The sequence below is a fragment of the Rhineura floridana genome, chromosome 1 (genome assembly GCF_030035675.1).
Source record: "Rhineura floridana isolate rRhiFlo1 chromosome 1, rRhiFlo1.hap2, whole genome shotgun sequence".
NCBI classification, from domain to species: Eukaryota; Metazoa; Chordata; class Lepidosauria; order Squamata; family Rhineuridae; genus Rhineura; species Rhineura floridana.
This window is the reverse complement of record NC_084480.1, coordinates 227,959,140-227,982,443: the sequence shown is the minus strand read 5'-3', so window position 1 is coordinate 227,982,443 and position 23,304 is coordinate 227,959,140. Positions and strand designations below refer to the sequence as shown.

Sequence of the window (23,304 nt, the reverse complement as noted above, 5' to 3'; positions counted from 1 at the left end):
TACCAAATTCTTGCAAGCTACACAGCAAGTGGATTGGACTGTGAAAGACCAACCCAAATTGTGTTTGCATTTTGACAAATTTGTAGGGCAGTACAATATCTCAGAGAGGAGGACAGGTCTCCTGCTCCCCTGGTGCATTCACTATAGCTGCCCAATTTCCCTGCTTTTTAAAGTTTGATAGAAATAGCTGTGGGCTGTAGGTATGTTCTTAAACTGCAATTTTTTTTGCCTATTAGCAAATTCTGTATTTGGACAGTCTATATTTCACCAGGAGAGGACAGAAAAGGAAAAGGAGTAAGAAAGGTTATTTGCAGACATATTTTCTTCTGGTGCAAACTGTTAGAATACAGATAATCTATGATAATGTATTAATATAGGTATGGGGAACCTCAGGCCCAGGGGCTAAATATGGTCCTCCAGGCCTCTCAGTTTGGCCCTTGGAAGTCTCTCCAGACCACACCCCCTATCCCCAGGCTATACTCCAAGTGCTTTTGCCTAGCTGGAATGTGTCCTTGAATTCTGATAATGCATCTTGCTTGTCTAAATGGAGGACAGAAAGGGTATGTGTGCATGCAAGCTACCCTACTATACAGAGCTAATATTTACATTCATTGCTCCACCTGCTTTTGCCTCTGGCCCTGCCCACCACTGAAATGTGGCCCTTGAAAGGTTGCCCAGAAGGGATTGCAGCCCTCAGGCTGAAAGAGGTTCCCCACCCCTGTATTAATATAAGTCTATGTCCTATTAATGTTCTTCCTCACATCCTGCTATCTAAGGCAATGTAATATTATCCATTGGTGCAAAGAGAACTGGCACTAGCAAATTCAGGAATGCTTGAAGAATTGAGTTTTTTGTGAATTCCAATATGATCCACATCTCCTAAACTAAGGTCCAGATCAAAATGGGCAGAGCAATCTTAACCCTATCTGTGAGATAATCGGACTATTAGAGCCATTGCCACATCCAAAGCCCTGCCAGTTTCTGCCAGTCAGGGCAGAAGGTTAGGGAGCAAGTGTTTTGTTCCCTGAACTCCAGGCAGGTACAGCAAAGGAGCCTGGACTGGACTGCTCATTTGGCAATTGGTGAACTTAGGTTCTGGCAGAGCAATTGCCATTCCACTCCTACCATGCCCTAACAGCCCATCTGGGAAACTTAAACTGGCTACTACCACCAAGAATATAATGAGTGGTAGCTTTATGACTGCCTGCACTTTTGGCATGCACAGTGGGGACCTCCAAGGTGCCAGAGCCTCCCCCTGCCAGCAGGGCCTGGCAGAAGGATACCTCCCCCCAATCCTAACGCCCTCCAGGAGCATGAATCAAGGGTAAGAGTTGCTCCCTGAGTTAGCCACTGGATTTTGCACTTCCAGAAATTTTTGATACAGTTCTTAGCTCAAAAAGCATATTGGAATGAATTTCAAAAAGTACTTTAGATAGAAAATGCAATAAGAAATGCATGTTTTTAGGCAAAACATAAATATGTGTTTAAATACAAAATTTAATGTAGTGTTGCGCTGCAGCCAATTCAGAAGGGACAGGAAGGGGGGAGGCATGAGTTTCAGGCGCCTCCGCAGCCAGAAGAAGCAGAGTTGGGGATTGTTGTGTCTGAGCAGGATCGTGTGGGAGGGGGGCAGCCTGCTCTCCAGCCAGTTCCCACGAGTAACGCCCTTTCCGAGGAGCCGAGCGCACCACCCCCAGTTGATGCAGAGGACTTGTGGGGGGAAGCTTCAGAGACAGTGCCAGCTCCTCCCTTGCCAAGCAGTTCCCAGGAGGATTCCAGTGTGGCACCGCCCCCTGACCTCGAGCCTGTGGCTCGGGAGCAGGTGTCTTCAGATGAGCCGTTGGATGCGCGTCCCCTGTCTCCTTGTTCCTGTCGCCGTGAGAAACGGACAGGGCAAAGACAGGAATTACGAAGGAGTCAGAGATTACGTTCGAAAACATTTCCTATATAAGCCTGCCGCTCCCAGTGGGGGGTTGTTGAGTCAACTTCCTTCACACGCTGCAGAGCATGTCTAGAGTATAGTTAGGGACTCTAGTGAGTTAGCGTAGGGTTTCCGATGAAGCGCAATGCCTTTGATGTATCCATTACTCTAATAAAACGAGATTTACTTACACACACACTGCAGCCTCATTCTTTCGGCTCTGGACGGGACAGATTGACTCAACCACCATCCCTACTCGAACCTGTTCCCATGGCGGATGACATGGACCAGAACGGAGCAAGAGGGGGAGTACCTATCACCATGGAAGCTTTGTATGCCAAGATCCAGAACCTCTGAGTGACTACGCAAGCCCTACAAGCCAAGAACCAAAACCTCAGAGCCGCAATGCAAGCCTTGCAAGTGGATAACCAGAATCTCCATGCCTTGGTCGCCCAAGTCCAGGCTGTGCCCCCCGGGGTGGCAGCCCCTGTGAAGTCTCCAGTGGGGCTCCCCATGCGATACGGGGACCAGAGTGAACAGTTTGCCATGTTTCTAGCCCAATGTGAATTGTACATTCAAGTGCGCACAGCTGAGTTCCCAACTGATGACGCAAAGGTGGCGTTCATCATCAGTTTATTGGAAGGGGAAGCAGCAAAATGGGCCACCCCGTATTTGATTCGCAATGACCAGATATTGCGCCAGTTTGATGCCTTCAAGAATGCGATGGGGGACATGTTCCGAGACCCCCAGAGGAAGGAGATGGTTGACCGCCAGTTAGGGACCCTGAGACAGGGAAGGGGGTCTGTAGGGCAATACACGAATGCTTTTCGTGTTTTGTCTCAGGAGACGGAGTACAATGACCCAGCCTTGATGTACTTCTACAGAAATGGACTGAGTCCAGAAGTGTTGGATGAACTGGCGCGCTCCACACACCCTGACTCACTGAGGGGTTTGATTCAACTGAGTTTGCAGATAGACAACCACATAGAAGAAAAAAAGTTGGAGCGAAGAATGGAGCCTTCACGGAGTCAGTTTGCTGCTCCGCTGCCCCGTGCGTGCCATGTGCCCAATCCTGGCACCCCTACTGTCTCGGGAGAGGAGCCCATGCAGATTGGGGGGGCTAGACCGCAACTGACAGAGGAGGAGAGGGAAAGACGCCGGAGGAAAGGACTGCGTCTCTATTGCAGAAAGTCTGGACACCTCGCCAGAAATTGTGCAGCCAAAACCGGAAGATCCCAGCCGCCGGAAAACTTCACATCCCAGCTCTCGTAGAGGCTAGAGAGTTGGGGGGGTGCTACAAACACTGAGCCTCCATTATGACCCCTTCCCTCCCAAGGGGCCCTTCTGTTGCCCATTCGCATCACCCTATCTTCAGGAGAGAGCTTCTCAGCCAAGGCTATGATCGACAGCGGAGCATCCTCTTGTTTCATAGACCGAGAGTTGGCGCTACACCACGCTATTCCCACAAGAGAACTGAGTCAGCCATTGACAGTGGAAACTATAGATGGCTGGCCTCTGAAGTCTGGGGGGGTGACTCGGGTGACTGAGTCTGTGGAAGTGAAGGTCCCTGGGCATCAGGAAGACCTGTCATTCTATGTGGTGTCCTTGCCGTGTTTCCCGGTGGTGTTGGGTATGCCTTCGCTGGTTAGGCACAACCCCACAATCTTTTGGGATGAAGCTGTGGTGGTTTTTACCTCCAAGTACTGCCATCAACATTGCCAGCCTGAAGAGGAGCCACAGGTGTTGGCAGGGGCGCCTCCCCCAAGGGAGATAACTTTGCCCACCAAGTATGGGAGTTTTCGGGATGTCTTTGATAAAAAGAAAGTGGAGCAACTCCCTCCTCACCGGCCCTATGATTGTGCCATTGATTTGGTGCCTGGGGCATGCATCCCCACCAGGTGGATCTACCCTCTATCTGAACTAGAGTTGGCAGCATTAAGGGAGTTTCTGGACGCCAATTTGAAGAAAGGCTTCATTAGCCCTTCACAGTCCCCAGCTGGTGCACCCCTGCTGTTTGTGAAGAAAAAAGGGGGGGAGCTCCATCCCTGTAATGATTATCGAGCCCTAAACCAGCTCACTATCCCCAATAGTTACCCGCTGCCGCTCATTAGGGAAATGTTGGAGAGGTTGCGTTCCGCCAAAATTTTCACGAAACTGGACTTGAGAGGAGCTTACAACTTGGTGAGGATTAAGGCAGGTCATGAATGGAAGACTGCGTTTAAGACCCGTTACGGTCAGTTTGAGTATTTAGTGATGCCATACGGGTTGTCGGGAGCACCTGGAGTCTTCCAAAATTTTATGAATGACATCTTTCGGGACTTTGTGGACCGCTTTATGATAGTGTATTTGGATGATATCCTGATTTATTCAAATACTCCCGAGGAACACGACTCGCATGTGCGTGCAGTGCTGCAGAAGTTACGGGAACACCGTCTTTACACGAAGCTGGAAAAGTGTGGGTTTGACCTAACCACGTTGGACTTTCTGGGGTATCGGATCTCTCCAGCAGGAGTAGAAATGGACCCAGAAAAAGTTCGTTGTGTACTCACGTGGCAACACTCCAAGACCAAGAAGGATTTGCAATGCTTCTTGGGCTTTGCGAATTACTACCATCGTTTCATAGTCAACTACTCCCATCAGACCGCACCGCTCACGGATTGCCTGAAGGGCTCAGGACCTTTCCAATGGACAGAAGCTGCACAAGAGGCTTTCGAGAGCCTGAAGCGAAGGTTTGCTACCGAACCCATACTACAGAATGCCGACCCGGCGCTCCCTTTTGTGGTAGAGACGGATGCGTCAGACATCGTGATCGGAGGGGTTCTTTTGCAACCGGCCCAGAAAGGGGGAGAACTGATGCCTTGTGCCTACTTTTCCAGAAAGTTAACCGACTCTGAACAAAACTACACTGTGTGGGGAAAGGAGCTATTAGCCATTAGAGATGCCTTTGAAGCCTGGAGACGCCATCTGGAAGGGGTGCAGCATGAAATTGAGGTGCGCACGGACCATCGTAATCTAGAGAGTCTTCATACCGCCCGTAAACTCAATCAGAGGCAAGTGCGCTGGGCTCAGTTCTTCGCACGGTTCCATTTCAAAATTCATTATATCTCCCAAACACAGAATAAGCGGGCTGATGCCCTCTCAAGGAAGCCAGAATTTCTGAGGGATCCCACCCCGAGACCGTTACAGTACATAATCCCTCCCGAGCGGGGAGTAGTAGGGGCCTGCCAAGATTCTTGGGAAGCTGAAGTGTGTGAAGTGCAACGACAGGACCCTTTCGTGCAGGAGCAGCGGGTCGAAGAGGGCGTGTCACCCCAGGCAGAACAGAAGGACCTTATATGGAAGGATGGCATACTGCACCATCAGGAAGCTGTTTATGTGCCCCCCGGAGAACTGCGAGGGAGGGTACTACGTCAGTGCCATGACGCCCCCACGGCAGGCCACTTTGGGGTTTTTAAGACCATTCAAGCTGTCACTCGGGAGTTCTGGTGGCCCAAGGTGAAGAAGGACATAGAGCATTACGTTTGTTCTTGCCCCACTTGCATGAGGGCTAAACATGCCACTGGGAAGCCACCGGGGCTACTGGATCCCCTTCCTACTCCCGGAGGACCTTGGCGAATGATTACTATGGATTTTATAACAGACCTTCCACCTTCGCAGGGGAAAACCACAGTTTTGGTGGTCATTGATGCCTTCTCAAAAATGGCTCACTTCATTCCGTGCACAGGGCTCCCAAGCATTCAAGACACTGCCAAGTTGTATGTGCAAAATGTGTATCGGCTGCACGGTCTGCCAGACAGCCTGGTTTCCGATCAGGGCACACAATTCACCTCGCGTTTTTGGCAAACGTTGTGGAAGTTGCTGCAAAGTGAGCTGAGACTGTCTTCTGCCCATCATCCCCAAACGGATGGGCAGTCCGAGAGGGTCAACGCAGTGTTGCAACAATATTTACGTTGTTTTGTGGGGTATCAGCAGGACAACTGGATGTCCTACCTGAATTTAGCAGAATTTGCCTATAATTATGCTGTGCATTCGCACACGCAACAGACTCCTTTCTTCGCCAATTTTGGCTACCACCCCCGAGCCTTCCCTGCCCCAAAAGACAATCTCTCAGTCCCAGCCGCTGAGGATTACTTGCAGGAACTTCACGCTATGCAACAGCTACTCCAAGAGCAACTAGAACAGGCCAAAGCGGATTACAAACGCGCAGCTGACCAGCATCGGAGAGAGGGGGACCTCATATGAGTGGGAGACCAGGTCTGGATCTCTACACGTTTCCTAGCTATGCCTGGCCGGTGTCGTAAACTGCAGGATCGGCGTGTAGGGCCCTTTGAGGTGGAGGCACAGATTAACCCCGTGGCTTACAGACTAAAATTGCCGCCCACCTTCAAGATGCACCCAGTCTTCCACAGGGCATTGTTGACCAAGGACGCTGCCCCCGACCCTCACCGTCCACGAGTGGAGCCCGCACCGCCGTAGTTGGTAGAGGGGGAGGAGGAATATGAAGTAGAACAGATTTTGGACTTGCGAAAACACCGAGGGTGTCTTTAGTACCGGATTCATTGGAAGGGGTACGATCCAACTGAACGTTCCTGGGAAACAGAGGAGAATGTGCACGCTCCGACTTTGGTGAGAGAATTCCATGAGGCTTATCCAGAGAAACCTAGACCTCAGGGGTGGGAAGGGTTAAAGCATGGAGGGGGGGATGATGTTGCGCTGCAGCCAACTCAGAAGGGTCAGGAAGGGGGGAGGCATGAGTTTCAGGTGCCTCCGCAGCCAGAAGAAGCAGAGTTGGGGATTGTTGTGTCTGAGCAGGATCGTGCGGGAGGGGGGCAGCCTGCTCTCCAGCCAGTTCCCACGAGTAACACTCTTTCCGAGGAGCCGAGCGCACCACCCCCAGTTGATGCAGAGGACTTGTGGGGGGAAGATTCAGAGACAGTGCCAGCTCCTCCCTTGCCAAGCAGTTCCCAGGAGGATTCCAGTGTGGCACCGCCCCCTGACCTCGAGCCTGTGGCTCAGGAGCAGGTGTCTTCAGATGAGCCGTTGGATGCGCGTCCCCTGTCTCCTTGTTCCCGTCGCCGCGAGAAACGGACAGGGCAAAGACAGGAATTACGAAGGAGTCAGAGATTACGTTCGAAAACATTTCCTATATAAGCCTGCCGCTCCCAGTGGGGGGTCGTTGAGTCAACTTCCTTCACACGCTGCAGAGCATGTCTAGAGTATAGTTAGGGACTCTAGTGAGTTAGCGTAGGATTTCCTATGAAGCACAATGCCTTTGATGTATCCATTACTCTAATAAAACGAGATTTACTTACACACACACTCCAGCCTCATTCTTTCAGCTCTGGATGGGACATTATTATTATTATTATTATTATTATTTATTAAATTTATATACCGCCCGACTAGCGATAGCTCTCTGGGCGGTGAACATAAAATAGTATAAAAATACAATGAATAACAAAATAATATTAAAATACAATCAACAATACAATAAACATTATTAAAATTAGATCAATGTAACTTAAAATGCTTCAGAGAATAGGAAGGTTTTGACCTGGCGCCGGAAGGAAAGCAGAGTCGGTGCCAGGCGTACTTCCTCAGGGAGACTGTTCCATAGTTCGGGGGCCACCACTGAGAAGGCCCTAGATCTTGTCATCACCCTCCGGGCCTCCCTGTGAGTTGGAACCCGGAGGAGGGCCTTCGTAGCAGAACGTAGTGCACGGGCCGGTTCATATCGGAATGTAGATTCATATGCAGAATAATGTGGAAACGGAATGGAATAGTCTTATGATACAAAAGGGACATGAACTGGAAACAGACTGATTTGCCAATCCATAGCAAATTTTAAGAACTGAAGTGCCAATTAGGCTTGTAATAACTATAGAAAGCATAAGAAGATAGTACAGTATTTCATTTAAATATGGGAACTTATTGATAACCTCTTACATTTGTATTGGGATTTGTGAGTAAAGGTAGTATATAGAGATCTTTACAATTAGAAAGAGTATCTTTAAAAAGTATCTAAAAGTAAACAGAAAGAAACAAAACATTTTAATACTGCATAACTTGAAGGTAAAATTCACAAAGAAGTTTATTGATTTGTTCTAGTACCTGGAGTGTTATTAAATAAATGGACTTCTTTACCAACAACATCAAAAATCATGATCTTATGTCAACATTGCAGGCATGGACACTGACAAATAAAATAGGATTGAGGCATTTTTCCTCTGCAGGTTAGTGCCCTTGGCTGCAGCTTGTGGGTGGGAATGGACTTACCCTATTTCTTTCAGATGGAGAACATAAGGATGATCCAGCATCACAATGCAAGACCATCAGTCAACTTGGAGTGAAGAGTAGCTGAACTTCAAAAAGGTGTTAATTCTCCTTCCTGGTCTTTTTGTCCTTGAGAGTGGCAACTCCACACAAGACTCAATAATGTGGGACAAGCTGGTAACCCTTCACAGAATGAGTGGGGGGGGACGGAATTCCCCGCAGTTGGCACTGGGGAACACTTTTTTTTCTGACTACTTATCCCTGATTCTTCCAGTGTGGAGGAATTGTTGTTTGGTCTCATTGGCTGTGCTGTCCATTATCATCACAAACAGAGATAGGACAAATCTGTCAATTTTGCTTTCTCTCAGTTCCTCATTTTCCAATCTCAAATTCAGTTCACCACATATCTCCATCAGTTTGCCAATAAAAAAAAGTTCACACAAAATATTGTCGGCATTTTAGGGAAAGTTTCTCCTAATACACACATTTTTTTTCAGGAAAGTTTTTCCATAATATAATGCATTTTATATTATTTTCATCAATATATACATTTTTATGCACACTTTCTAATAATATATACTTTTTTGTTGTTGGAGAACCACATCACAAAATTCAGAGAAGTGTGAATTTCAACAGATAGCTGCATTTCAGTTTACATGTTGTTTTAGAAAGTGTGAATAAGTTCACATTAGTAACCAAAACCATCCCTAATCACATATGGCATGGCCAAGTAGGAATTTTAAGCTAAGATGCCTTGATAAGTATGTGAGGCATCTTAATGGTGAAAGGTTAATTGGCTGGCTTCTCATTGCTGACTAGCTCGAAGGGATTTTGGAAAGGTGTTACTTCCAGGCCCTGGTAACTTTATCACATCCAAGGCTGTCCAGCCAGGATTAGACAGATCAGTCAGATGCCTCCTCAGCACAATATGAGCCAGTGAAGAAAGATATGGATCATTTAATTGACTGATCCAGCACTGGGAGCTAAGGTAAAGTTGCCCCCTTAAGGTAGACAGCAGGAAGTTCTCACAGCTCTTTCCTTATGTTTGCGGGAAAGTGCACTGCACTGGTGGTTAGATATAGCTAATGTTGCTTCTCACTGCAGATCCTCGCAAGTTAAAGTTGTAGACCTTAAACCCATATTCTGTGTTACATCTTCATTCTGGACTATGCGGGTTCTGGTTCAGATTAACTGGTCTTCACATTTCCAGCAATTTCTCAACTCTACTGTGGAGAGGTAACTTTTAGGAAAAACTGTTTACATTTTTTTTTAAATTTCCCAAATGCTCAGCAGGCTGTGGAATTTGTTCAGCAATTTTCCTGCAGTGTCAATGAATTCCATTGCTTGCCTCTTCCTATTCCAATATAAGAAGTGTGACACTTTGATCCAGAAGAGCCAATAGACTTTCCCACAATGGCACAATTCATGGCTAGTAGGAAATAGGTGAGAAGTAAGCAGAAGGAAAGATTTGTGCATGATCCTCTGTCATGGACATGGACTGCTGCTGCTGGACTGTGTCGCAGATATGGATAGCGGCAATAACTGCAGTCTCCTTTGCAAGCTGGCAGTCCTCTGCATTTAGAATAACCCCTCCAGAGTTCATTCAAGTCTTGTGAACATATGGGCAGTTCAATACAAGTTGAGATTTCAGGCCAAACACTTTTCAAAACTGTTTTTAATAATCAAGACTTCAAGCAAAACACTGCTTGGTTTATACACTAAATGCACATTGCTATCTGGCATGAGGTGACAGGGCAAAGTCCCTTCATAGTGGGAAAAATGGCTGTGTCATGTTTACCCATTTAACTTCTCATAATCTGCCAGCCGTTTTCACAAAAATAAGCCAGTAGATCCTGGAGTCTCCAATAAAACCCAAGTGTCAATTTCTTTGAAAATAGCACAAGAAGAGTTAACGTAGGGTTGCACAATGTCCCATTCAGGGTAATGCTCAAAGGCATGCACAGTCAGTCGTAATTCAGTCATGTGTCAACCAGGCATCAACCAATGAAATCTTGGGAGTGTGTCCAGACCAGAAGTCCTGACTTGCATTTTGCTCAATTTTATCTTGTTAGGATTGCCAGCAGTTTCCTCTGCTTGTACCTTTAATTCTGTCCTTGTGTTTTCTGTACATGCACTTTTCTTCCTCTTGCAAATGTGATAGGGTTTTTTTAAGTAAATTGTAAACAAATGCAACTGTACACTCCTACATAAACTAATAATACTGAGCAATATATCCCCAAAAGGAGGCAAAGCCTGAGAGGAGAACTACATATATGTCTTCAAAGCCTAGATGCCACTTTTCCTTTGCAAAACAAGCCGAGGACCAGGAGGACACAATTCCAATGGAGAAGCAGTGAGCATAAGGAGAATGCTTAACTCTTCCCTCATCCACTGTTCATCTCTCCAGCTCTCCATTACCAACTGGAAGGGCAGATCTAGAATTTCTGCTGGGCAGAAAGTGGCTAGGGAAAAAGATGAAAGAGAAAAATATTTCCTGAAGAAAAGTGTTGTCTTTGTGAAGCAGCCGCTGCCATCACACTTTAAAGATACATAGTGGATGCATAACCTATAGTTCTGCCCGGAAATATCTCCATCACATGGCAGTGACAAAAAAAAAAAATCCTACTCTTCATCTCAAAAACTAACTGAAGAATATGCTCTAGCAAGCACTTATTTAATAAGTTACAGACTTTTAGGCACAGAAACTCAGGGTATTATTTATTTGTTGGTTGGTTGGTTGGTTGGTTGGTTGATTTGATTTGATTTGATTTATATCCTGGCCTTCCTCCCAGTAGGAGCCCAGGGTGGCACAATCAAGTGTTTAGTATGCAAGCCATTTGTAATGCAGGGCATATGAAAATAAGGACAAATTGACCTTTGCATGAGAATAGAAAGGAGGGGAGTTCTTATGCGAGCAATGTGTAGTACTGTCTTCACAAATGGTACTATGGCATGGCTTCAATATGAGTTTTTGCTGTGTTTTCATCATTTCCAGTTGAATAAACAAAAGGTTTCAAGGCAGTTAATAATGCATCCTTAAATAGCCTGCTTACTTACCTCTATTTTATTAATTGTAGATATTATATATTTTTTAAATTTAACGTCTTCCAGCAAAATTAAAGCAACTTACTTCACAATCTACAGATGTAGCTTTCCAATAAAAATAAATAGGATCAGGCAAATGAAGAATCCCAAACAGATATTTAAAATCTGCCTACCATAAAACATCCATATGGCCATTTATTGTAAGCCACCCAGAGAACGTTATGATATGTGGTGGCATACAAATGTTAAAAATAAATAAGTAAACACACCATACTAGGCCAATTATAGCCCCATTCTGCATATAATACACCACCAGAAGACTACACAGAAACTTCCATTAAAATACTAGAATAATAAAAATAATTTTATGAATTTGGACTTCCACATTATTAGATTTTAAATAAAATATTGATGTGCACCACCCCAGTCTCCAAGCAGCACAAGACTTCCAGGGGTTCCTGATCTTACCCAGGGTTTGGTTTCCTTTGAAAGAAGGTCAGGGGAGACTATGGTGTCTTACAGGATATATGGTTTTTATTTACACATATTCGCAACCTGAGCTTAAGATGGAGGGGATCACAGCTTTAACAATCCAATAGATCTTGCTTTTTCATCAGGCTTATAGGAGACACCCCAAAACCATGGTGCAGAAAGGAGGTCTCTCTGTGTATCTCCCCAGTTCCCAGCTTCTTCAGACTAGACTAAAAACACAAGCCTCTTCTTGGCTCCAGGATCGGGGGAGGAAGGCCCCTCTCCTGAAAAGAGTTCCAGTAGCCATAGGATCTCTCTTGGCCACATCCCTTTGAATATGCAGATTTACCATTCAATAAGTCAATTAACTCACAGGCTAGCTTAACAAAGGAAACTAGTCTGACCAATAGAGCAGGTTTCTTGCTTGCACATCCCAAATTCAGATGCAAGATCACATGCTGGAAGGGGACTCATAGAAATTATCTATCTCAATTGTCAATCTCATAACAATATTTCTGAAACTTATCCATACAGTGCAATCGTGTGCATGTCTACTTAGAAATAAACCACATTAAGCTGAATTAGACTTACTCCTAAGCAAGCACACATAGGAGTACAGCTTTACAGGCAATCATATGCATATCTACTCAGAAATGTTCCTTTGCCTGAGGCTGGAACGCTATATCCCTTTATCTTGGAGTAATCCTATCAAAATCAATGGAATTTAATTTTGAGTAGACATGTACAGGATTGTTTTGTTAATCTTTTAAATTTATTACCATTTTGTGTCAATCAATTAAATCAAGACAGAGACAGAACTGAAAAATCAATAGCAAAAAGTCCAGAATCATCATATTCCCTTTTATAGTAAACTAGATATGGTTAGGATTTGAGATTTGAAATTGGAATGGAATTGCAGCCTTTTTTCTTTTTTTAACACAACACAAAATGGATGTGAATGGGGAGAGACAGTTAGTGTGAGATATGGTGAACAGACTTCAAGGACATCCACACTTCTGTCTACTGCATGCCCTTAGTGCTGGAGTGTATAAATTCTTCAAAGAACTAAAATAAGGTGGTAGCTTTACATTTAGCTCTACAGCCATACAGTTCAGGCTTAAAATAATTACAAATAAAATAAAAGTTCACAAAAAGAATGTGCACATGCTCTGGTCATTGGTTGAATACTCTCACATATATGTCTACCAAGGCACACTTGCAGACAAACTTCACACAGCATTATCATCTGCAATTATAACTGAGCTACAAATCTAGAAGTCCCTGGTTTGGATCTCACTTCTGCCTTTAACTTACCAGGTGGCCTTAGGGAAGCCATTGTCTACCATCATCTGTGCTATGGAGATTACACTAACGAACTACCTTACAGGATTATTGTAAGAGTTACTGAATATGAGGTGCTTTGAATGCTCTCTGGTGCTGTAATGCTAATGCTAATAATATACAATCTTTGTTCCAGTGACAAAATATGGCTTTTTAAGTCCTGGAAAAATGTGGTATTCCCACAAAAGAAGTACTACCTGGAAGAATGATATCAAAATTCCTTTGGGAAAAATGTTAAAAAACAAAAAGTGCATTTACTGTGTTACGAACACATTGGATGGACTCCACCCAAATCTAAAACATCCCTATAGCTCAAAATGACCTACCTATTATGCAGCCCAAACCATGATTTATAACAAGTAAAGGTTCCTCTGTGTGGTGACAAATTGCTTTCCCCTCTTAGAAAGGAACATAATAGTTTACAGGTTCAGTACTGCAAATGTTATTAAGCAAAGCCTGTCTGCATGAAGTAATAAATGCTGTATTAGTAAAGTCACTTCCTTAAATTAAGTTCCCAAATCAGAGAATGGAACAGGACTGACCTTGGATCGTGGTGGTGCTCGGATGTACCATTTACAATCAACTGCCTCAGTGTCAGAAGCTTTCCCTTCTTTCCCAATTTGCACAGATTCCACAATTCCTTCAGATCCTCCCATCTCAAACTCACAAACTGAGTAACAACAATAACAAAATCAAACCTAAGCAAGAAGTTAGGGAGGAAATGGGGAAAAATCAAGTAAAATACAAAGACCTCTGAGTGTTATGCAACATTGAACATACCAACCTGGCAATGGTTTCAAAACCCCAAGGTCCTTGAAGTCTGGATCTTAAAATAAAATCAAGGAAGAAAAGAATTAGTGTTGTTGTTTTTGTCAAAAATGCAGTGGCAATCTTTACTTGGGGGGGGTGCAGTAGAAAACAGCTATTAATGTGCATTCAGGAAATGTGACACACCTTTAAAAACCAAACTTATCCACAGGAGGATAATGTAACCCAAGGAATTGTTCAAACAAGCAGGACTACATTTTTCCTTATGAACAACTGGCTGTGATCATCACCCCCCCTCCATGATAGTAAAACTTACTAAAACAAGACTTGGCAAAAAAAAGAGGCCAATTTCACCATTAACAGATTAGCAAAATAAATTCCTGTTAATAACAATACAAATATGCTTCAGAAGCAAGAAAAGCAAGGTTGCCTTCAAAGTTCCACCCACATTGTACATAACACTTTTTTTAAAAAAAAACCAAAGCTGTATCAATTACTAGAGTTGCAAGAATTTACTTTCAAGTTTCCGTTATATCCGGATAATAAGTTACAAATGGCAAACAATTTTAGAACTACAGTATAAATACATTGATCAAAATAGGCACAATACTGACCAGCACAAGTATGGAATCCCCAGTCCTGTAGTAATACAAGAACTAATCCTTGGAATGTACGCTTTCACAAGAGGAAGAAAGGGATAATGGACAATAATTTGTAACAGAGGACTCTGCACAAAAGTGGCAGGAACAGCATTTATATGTGATATTATTTTGAGGCCAAGCCACAAAACCTGAGCAATTTGATAGCCTTCTTATAGGGGTCAAAAATTGTAAAGGATGCCTGCTGGGTGTCCAATTGGCCATAAGAAGAAGAGATTCCAGCAGCAATGGATCAGATTCCTACAGCATGCTGGGGATAGGTGGGATAACGTGATTCTGATGAAGAGGTTTGTTAGAAAGAGTATTCGGTTAAGTTTTTTTTGTGTGCAAAGTGAATAATCATCTTACCCATTACTTCATGAAAGCATGTGTGCTAAAGTCAAGGCATTATCATCAGGGACAGACTGCCCCAGATATATGGAAATCCCTCCCCTTTGAATTTTAGCCAAAGCCTGAGTATCCTCCCAAAATGCTGTAATATTTGCTTGTTTCAGAAGTTATTTGGTGGTCAAGACTGAAGTAGTTTGTAAAGCGTGAGGAGGAACTGAGCTAAGATTTTAAACTTTTAGAATGTTGTGGATATTAGAGGCTTAATTACTCAGAGATGATTTTATGTTTGCATCCTGAAATTATTGTAAGCAGCTACTAGCTTTCAGGATACAGCATGATCAAAACAAATCTAAAACATTTATAAATAAATATGCATTATACCACCATTCTTCTTTGCAGGCATATTTGATTTTTCACCTTCATAAACAGCAATCCCACTCCCCCATCATGCACAAAAAACTGCTGACCTATTTTTAATTTTTTTAATTGTTTTTTTTTAAAGTGTTTTAAAATGTGTATATTTGTTTTTAATGTTTTTAATTGCTGTAAACTGCCCAGAGAGCTTCAGCTATGGGGCGGTATATAAATGTAATAAATAAAAAAATAAAAAAAACTTTTCAAAAATCTGTTGGGACCCAGCCTACTAAAAATGATGATTAATATGTGCAAATTGGTTCAATGTTTATTAACTTTATATTGTTTTTCATCTATCTGAATTATATTGCAATGTCTTAGTTTAACCTTATGATGTAGGTTAAGTTGAATGACACCAACTTAACTCAAACCTATCCAGTCAGATTCATAGCTGATTAGAATTCAGAACTCCCAAACAAAGCCCAGCATACTGTCCACTACACCATTGCCAGAGACAGTGTTTAGGTAATTGTAGTATTGTTTCCAGAGTGGTAGCTGTGTTATGCTATCAGCACAATGTTTCTATTTTTTTTAATCACGCTACATGTTAATTGGCATACAAATGACAGGATGTCTTTGTAATCAGCTGCTATTTTTTTGTGAATGGCCACTGTTAATGACATACTTATCACTCTCTGTATTTTTCTTCATTTCATTTTCTTCTGACCCCATTGTTTATAATGCATCTTCCAACCATGTATGTCCACCTGAAACTCAAGATTACACTTCATGCATCCGATGAAGTTGACTGTATGCAGTTCAAGAATGCTTATGCCATAATAAATTTGCTAGTCTTTAAAGTGTAATAAGACTTTATTGTTTATATGAAATTGTTGAATACTTGGATTCCTAGACATAAAAATGATGGGTTATAGCAGAAGAGATTGGTGAGGTGCTCCCATTTACTAGGAGGGAGAATGAGAGGGGTGAGGCAATGATGAGGTCAGTGCTATATTGGCACAATGACTGAGCCAATCTGACACTCCTGCCTATGCATCTGCACACTGCAGACCTCCCCACTGCCTTACACCTTCCCTATCCCTCCCAGTAAGTGGCAATGACTCCGCAGCCAGGAGGCCAGGTGTGCAGTGGCATCCCTCTTCATTAACCACTCCTGGGTTCAGGAGACACTTAAGAACATTGCTTCAGTTCACACTAAACTCTTAGGGAATGGAAAGAGTGGGAAGAAGCTGTTGCTTGTTCACTCCCTCCATTCTTCCATTTCCCAACTAAATTCCTTCTTTTTTTTCTTGTCAGTATTAACTAGCTGTCTGCATCTGCTTCAGATGAATTGAGTTGCTTTGGTGCAATACAGGCTTTGTCCAATGCAGAACGGGTCTTCAGCAAAGCACCTCAAAACAAATTGGGCTCAAAGTGAAGTCTCATGCCTGCCTTTGAGATTCAGACTGTAATAAAAATAGCTATAGTTCCCCTCCAAGCTCCCAATAAAAGGAAAATGCCAGAGAGAGAGAAGGAGGGTAGGAAAGGTGGGGATACACTTTATGAGTGACAGCTTTAGCTTCCAGCCACGGAACACCTTTCCTAAGATTCTCCTTTTTACTTCAAATCACAGTACTTTAGGGAGGACCTTATCAATTGAGCAGAAGACAAAAACATAGACTCAAACTGTTTTCATTAATTATAACTTCCTAATCGCTACATCTATCCTTTTGGAATTTTACAGGTTACCTAACTAGGGGCACCTTTATGGTGCATGCACATTATTTTCATATTAATTCTCTACCCTAAAAAATCACAGGGAGTGAAATGGATCCCTTCCCTCCTTGAAAACTTTAAAGACTCCCCTTGCACATACACACATCACATTTATCATCCTGAGAATTTAAAGGTTAGTTACTTAGGAGCATCTCTACAATGTATGCCATTTTTGTAAAAAAATGTCTTACAAAATCATGGGGGAGAGGGGTGTAAGTGAATCCCTCACCCCAAAACTTTAAAAATTTCAAAGTTACCACCCACCCACCCACCCCCATCTGTCTGTTTGATATTTGGAAGGCTTAACCCACTCAGATGGGGAAACGATACATGCAAATTTTATTCAATTGGACCAAGAAAAACAAGTTATAAGCATATCCTTTTAAAAATGAAAATGAACCTAGAAACAGTAATGCACTCTGAAAGGACCACTTGCCTGAAAAAAATATTCCAATTCTCTCTAAAAGTAAAAAAGGTTATAGTTTGTTCATTTCGCTGTGTAAGTCAGTGGGAAGACATAAGAAGTCTCTGATTTTTCAAAATGAGATTCCAGTTTGGACCAGTGGCAAAATTAGCCATGCCTAAAGTGATCCAGGCCAAACAGACGCACCTTCCAAACCAATGAAACAGGGTCCACATTCAATCATCTTTGGTGAACACCCCTATTAATAACCGCAATGTAGCTTTGCATCTGCACTACGACTAATCACGGTTAACATTAATCAGGTTTAGATTTTATCCATGGTCTAGACCTCTATACAAATAGGGCTTAATTTGTCCAAGAAGTTACCAAAATGAATTAAGGAAGTCCATTGGATTCTGGGAAACACTAACATACTGCTTCTAGTTTCTAGCATTAAGGTTAAGGCATGGAAACCATCACCCACAGGCCACATGTAGTCCTCAGAACAATTCTATATAGGGTTGCCAGCTCTCCAGGTTTTGTCAGGGGACTCCGGATTTTCAGGGTCCTCACCAGGTTTCCAAGTGAGTCACCATAATCTCTGGACTCTCAGCTTTAATTTTGTTTAAAAAATAAGTTTCTAGGTGGTCTGGATGATGAGATATACACCAAAACATCAACCATCCCCACCAACTTCTGTTAAATCAGCAGGCTGCTCTAACCCTGCCCTTTCAGGTTTGTAGCCAATAAGTGAAGTCAGGGTTGTGATTTGTTGACCTCCAGGCAGTGCACAGACCCCAATGCAATGCAAGAAAATGGTTGCTTTTTCCTACTTATCTGAAAATCTCATAAATTGAGTAAGTATACAGCTTTCAGTTTTTTTCTCTTGTGTGCAGGTGTCAAACAAGTTTAAATTTTCCTGGGCTGTTGAAGAGGGCTGTTGAAGAGGGCAGTGTTTTGAAAACCCTCCCATAATTATTTAAGGGAAGCAGCAGAATAGCATGGGGGTATTTTCAATTTAACACTTCAGAATGTGAAAAATCCATGCTGGCTATAGCATACAACTCTTGCGGGTGTATAATAAATTTCCCATCCACCAATTACACTATTAGCTCCATCCAGAAATCAGTTAAACTGCAGTATTTGGATATAAGCTGATTCCACAGACTACAGTGGAACTAATTCAACTATTTCAAATATCCAGTTTAATTGGTTTGTGGATCAGGGTGATATCTATAAAATCACATCAAGAAAGTTATTAGAGAATCAATTATAATAATTATTTTCCTGCAAGAAGATAAAGTCCTCTAAACTAGCACGGATGGACTATTTCTGTTCCTTTTTCCCTTTATTTCAACATGTGGGATTGAGGCAGTGAATGTTAAACTGAGAATGAAGCTGAGGAGGAAGGGACTTAGGAGCAGCAAATTGTATCCACTCCAAAGTATGATATGGACGTTAGGATGCAAGTGGATGTAAAAAAGGGATAAACTATACATCTAATCCTCTAGAAACAAAACCTAAAATTCTGCACACTGAAGTCAGAAAGAGTAAATTAAATCATCTTACTAACTGAAGTGGATCTGCATTCCCATTAGTGTTTTCCTTACATGCTCAGAATCTCTAAAAGTGTCACACCATGGAAGATAACTATCTGTTATTATACAGTGTATGTGTAGTAGTCTTGTCTCTCACCAGTTAGTGGAGATAGTGTTGACCTTATTTATTTAATTATTTGTTTACAGTATTTGTATCCTATGTCTCCATGCCCTTGAGGCAGCTTACAACCAACTACAGATAAAAACACCTTCCAACTCTAGTATTGGCTTTTTCAAAACATATAGGCATTTGCAGGCCCCTGCTCCTTTCCAGACTATATATTTTTCAAAAAGAAAAGCAAAACATTTTTACCAGATGATTTGGCGCACTGCAAAGTGAAGCTCTGCATGAAGTTCCAGCCACTTGCTGTAGTCTGTAGAATCATCCTATATCCAAATACCAGTTTAGTTGATTTCTGGATGGAGCTAACAGTGTAATTGGTGGATGGCAAGTTCCAGCCACTTGCCAGAAATAAAGATGCCACGCAGCTGGAGCCATGGCAAACACTTCATGGACAGTGTGCCTGGCTACCAGGTAAAAAAAAAAAATTTAAAGGAGGAAGGGAATGTAGAGCAACTGGGTGTGGAATGTGTATGACATGAGGGGATGATGGGGGAGTCAGATGAACTGGAGGAGAGTAAAGAGATCAGAAAACAGAAGGAAGGATATAGAGAGGGACACAGAGAGAAAGGGTACAAAGAAAGAGAAAGGGAGCAAGCACACACCAATATCACACACACACACACGTTAAAGTCAGATGCAGTATAATTCCACCCACATGTTCCGTACAAATTACTATATAAGCAGTGCCTGGTATACATGGGCATGTGGTCACACATTTGTCAAAGTAAAACATTATTTTAGCCTAATTATCTATGCCTAGGTTAGAATCACAGGAAAATGGTAATCCATGGCATCTTAAAGATACATCTATTTTCTTTGGAAACTAGTTGATGGTAAAACTATTGAAGACATTGGGTAATATATGACTAAGTCACACTCAGAGAAGCCCTATTGAAATCATAGGACTTAAGTTGGTCATGGTGACTAATTTAAGTTTGTTGATTCATTTGGTTTACTATACGTATGCTTTGACTAGAAACAAAGCATAGCCAGATCAAACATTCTTATCTGTGAACCAAAGGACATCTATTTTTGAGACAAAACAACTGAAATACAAATGAAACTTAGACTTCTAACACTAATTCATAACACAGTTAAGGTGACGTACTAGTATATCAGCCAACATTAGGCTTTTCAAATTCAATTTAAATCCATGTCCTTTAACTGAACAGGACATGGATTGTATCAGACTGGAAAGCTGCTATCTCCAAATCAGCTTCTCAAAAATAGTGCTATTGGGTCAGAAGAGCAAATTATTTCAAGGATGAATCACTTTGAATTATTGAATTGTTATTCCTGTTTCAACAGATAAAGGCAAATTTTGTAACAAAATGCATAATTATCACAATTATGAGACAGGTTCCTTTTTAGACTACCTTCAAGGTCACTGCCAGCTTTCTACACTTTTTATTAATAGGATATTAATCTATTACAATCAAAACACTGTTGGGAGACCTAAGATTTCAAACCTATATATACTTTCTTTGAAGTCTCAGTGGGACTTTCTCTGAGTTAATATGAATGGGATCAGGCTGTAATTTTACTTTGAAAACTAGAACATCTACAGTTGTGCCAGATGTCCTCGAAGCTTCCTCTGGTCATTTTTCTATGGATACTTTTCAGCTTGTAAAGCCTGAGGATGCGGACAGGATTCTGGGATAATTGAAGGCCACTACTTGTTCCCTTGACCCTTGCCCATCCTGGTTAATCAAATCTGCCAGAGGGGGAGTGGCTGACTGGTTGGCATATTTAATTAACACCTGCCTAAGGGAAGGTTCTATGCCAACATTGTTGAAGGAGGCTGTGATAAGACCATTGTTAAAAAAGCCTTCATTAGACCCTTTGGATCTTAACAACTTCCGCCCAGTCTCTAATCTCCCCTTTCTGGGCAAGGTGATAGAAAGGGTAGTGGCTGCTCAGCTCCAAGTTTTCCTGGATGAATCGGATTATCTAGACCCTTTTCAATCAGGCTTCAGGCCTGGTCATGAGACAGAGACTGCCTTGGTCACCCTGCTTGATGACCTACGCCATGCATCAGACAGGGGGAGTGCATCCCTGCTGGTGCTGCTAGACCTCTCAGAAAGTGGTGCTGGGAGACTAGTGCTCGACCCCCTGGCTGTTGGCCTGTGGGGTACTGCAAGATTCCATTTTGTCTCCCATGCTCTTTAACATTTATATGAAACTGCTGGTAGAGGTCATCAGCAGATTTGGAGTATGTCATCAATATGCTGATGACACTTAACTCTATCTCTCCCTACCACCTGATTGCAGGGAGGGAGTGCTCATCCTAAACCGGTGCCTGGAGGATGTGAAGGGCTGGATGTGGGCTAACAAACTGAAACTTAATCCAGACAAGACGGAAGTACTGCAGGGTCTAGGAGAAAACTGCACCAGGGATGGGGTTGCAACCTGTTCTGGATGGGCTTGCACTCCCCTTGAAGGAGCAGGTCCGCAGTTTGGGAGTCCTTCTGGATCCTGCCCTGCTGCTTGAATATCAGGTGGCTGCGGTAGCCAGGAATGCTTTTGGCCAACTCAAACTGGTCTACCAGCTGCATCCGTTCCTGCAGGCAGTTGACTTGGCCACAGTGACACATGCATTGGTGACATCGAGGCTTGATTACTGTAACACGTAACACACTCTATGTGGGGCTGCCTTTGAAAACGGTTCAGAAATTACAGTTGGTCCAAAATGCAGCGCCCAGAATGTTAACTGGATCATGGCGCAGGGAGCACATAATCCCTGTGCTTTATTGACTCCACTGGCTCCCAATTTGCTTCTGGGCCCAATTCAAAGTGCTCATTCTGACCTTTAAAGCCCTAAATGGCCTTGGACCAATGTACCTGAGGGACCGCTTATGCCCATATGTTCCTGCCCGGGATTTAAGATCATCTGCCTCTGGTCTCCTCTGCATGCCTGGAGTGAAAGATGTTAGACTGACAGGCACACAGGAGAGAGGTTTTTCAGCTGTGGCCCCTAAGCTTTGGAACACCCTACCCCAAGAAGTCCACTCTGCTCCCTCTCTGATGGTTTTCCAGAGACTTCTGAAAATGATCTTGTTCTGGAGAGCCTTTGGGAAGGACTGAAGGTAGAGCCTGACACTGATTTTATTATTTTATGCCTTCTACGTTAAATTTTACCCTTGTAGTCCACTTTAGTACCACTCCCTATGTGTGTGTGTGTGTGTACTTTATGTACTTTAATTGTATTTTATGTATTTTAATTTATTTTAATGTTTTTGTGATTTTATTGTTTACAATTTTATTATGTACGTGTTTGATTTTATTTTTGTAAGCCGCCCTGAGTGCCCTATTACAGGGTAGAAGGGTGGGATAGAAATATTTTAAGTAAATAAATAAATAATAAATTATTGTTTTCCTATTTTCAGTATAACTTCCTGAAGGCTTTTTTTTTTACTTTATGGAAGCTTTACATATATGTTAATAAAGTCTATAAGTAAGTTATTTCTATTAACTTACTTCTGAGTAGGCATGCATAGGGTTGCACTGCTTAACATATTTTTTTGTTTGACCTGGTTTTTAGGGTTAGAACTACACATTACCTTGAGAAATGCATGCTCCCAAACGCTTATTTGCTAAGATAATGCAAATGTAGGGCGCTTTGACAGAGGGGTCCTTTTATTGGCTAAGCTAGTTCTTACTTTGGATCCCACCTGGCAGAAGATGATTAACAGCCTGGAGGTAGGCAACACAAGGAAGAATCACTGAGTGGCTGAAATGTTAAGCACACCCTCCTTTCATGATGATCCTCCCTGCAAATGCTGCCTCAAAATTTTTGTTACAAGGGAAACGGGGTTCAGAACCCTGTGCTGCTTCTTAAGGGAATTTATTTGAAACTTATTTGTATTTTGGTCTTGTAAAAATCTGTATTTTATATAGGCTTTGTGTAGATTTGTTTAATTTTTTTCCTTAGCTGAAAAAGTTTTGATTTTTCTCCATGTTCAAATAAACTCCTTCTTGCACTGCTTATTATGTTATGGTCTCTGCTGATTGGATGCTACCTTCTTGCTGTGATAGCGTGTTTACAAATTTCTGGTTTCCCCAACCCACTTCTAAAGTTTGCTGTTCAATCTGTTTAATCTGAGGAGGTTCACATCAAAATTATGCTTTGTCTCTAAGGAATGGAAACACTTGGGTAATGATGAAATGTCCAAGGCCAATCAACACGAGAGGAGGTAGGTGCTCAGTCAGTTGTATTGTAGACCTTACAATGATAAATCATA

The 23,304-nt window shown here is 42.6% G+C and overlaps 1 protein-coding gene across 2 annotated transcripts in view; it reads right to left on the bottom strand.

The window, feature by feature from the left end:
- The window catches only part of NETO1 (neuropilin and tolloid like 1), a 211,078-nt gene that overhangs the window by 71,866 nt on the left and 115,908 nt on the right, over nucleotides 1–23,304 (bottom strand). For both annotated transcript variants that reach the window (XM_061592657.1, XM_061592735.1), the window contains exons 5-6: nucleotides 13,836–13,877; nucleotides 13,594–13,721 (exon numbers count right to left, since the gene is read on the bottom strand). In XM_061592657.1, coding sequence (XP_061448641.1) covers nucleotides 13,594–13,721; nucleotides 13,836–13,877 — 170 coding nt within the window. The remainder of the gene's footprint in view (nucleotides 1–13,593; nucleotides 13,722–13,835; nucleotides 13,878–23,304) is intronic.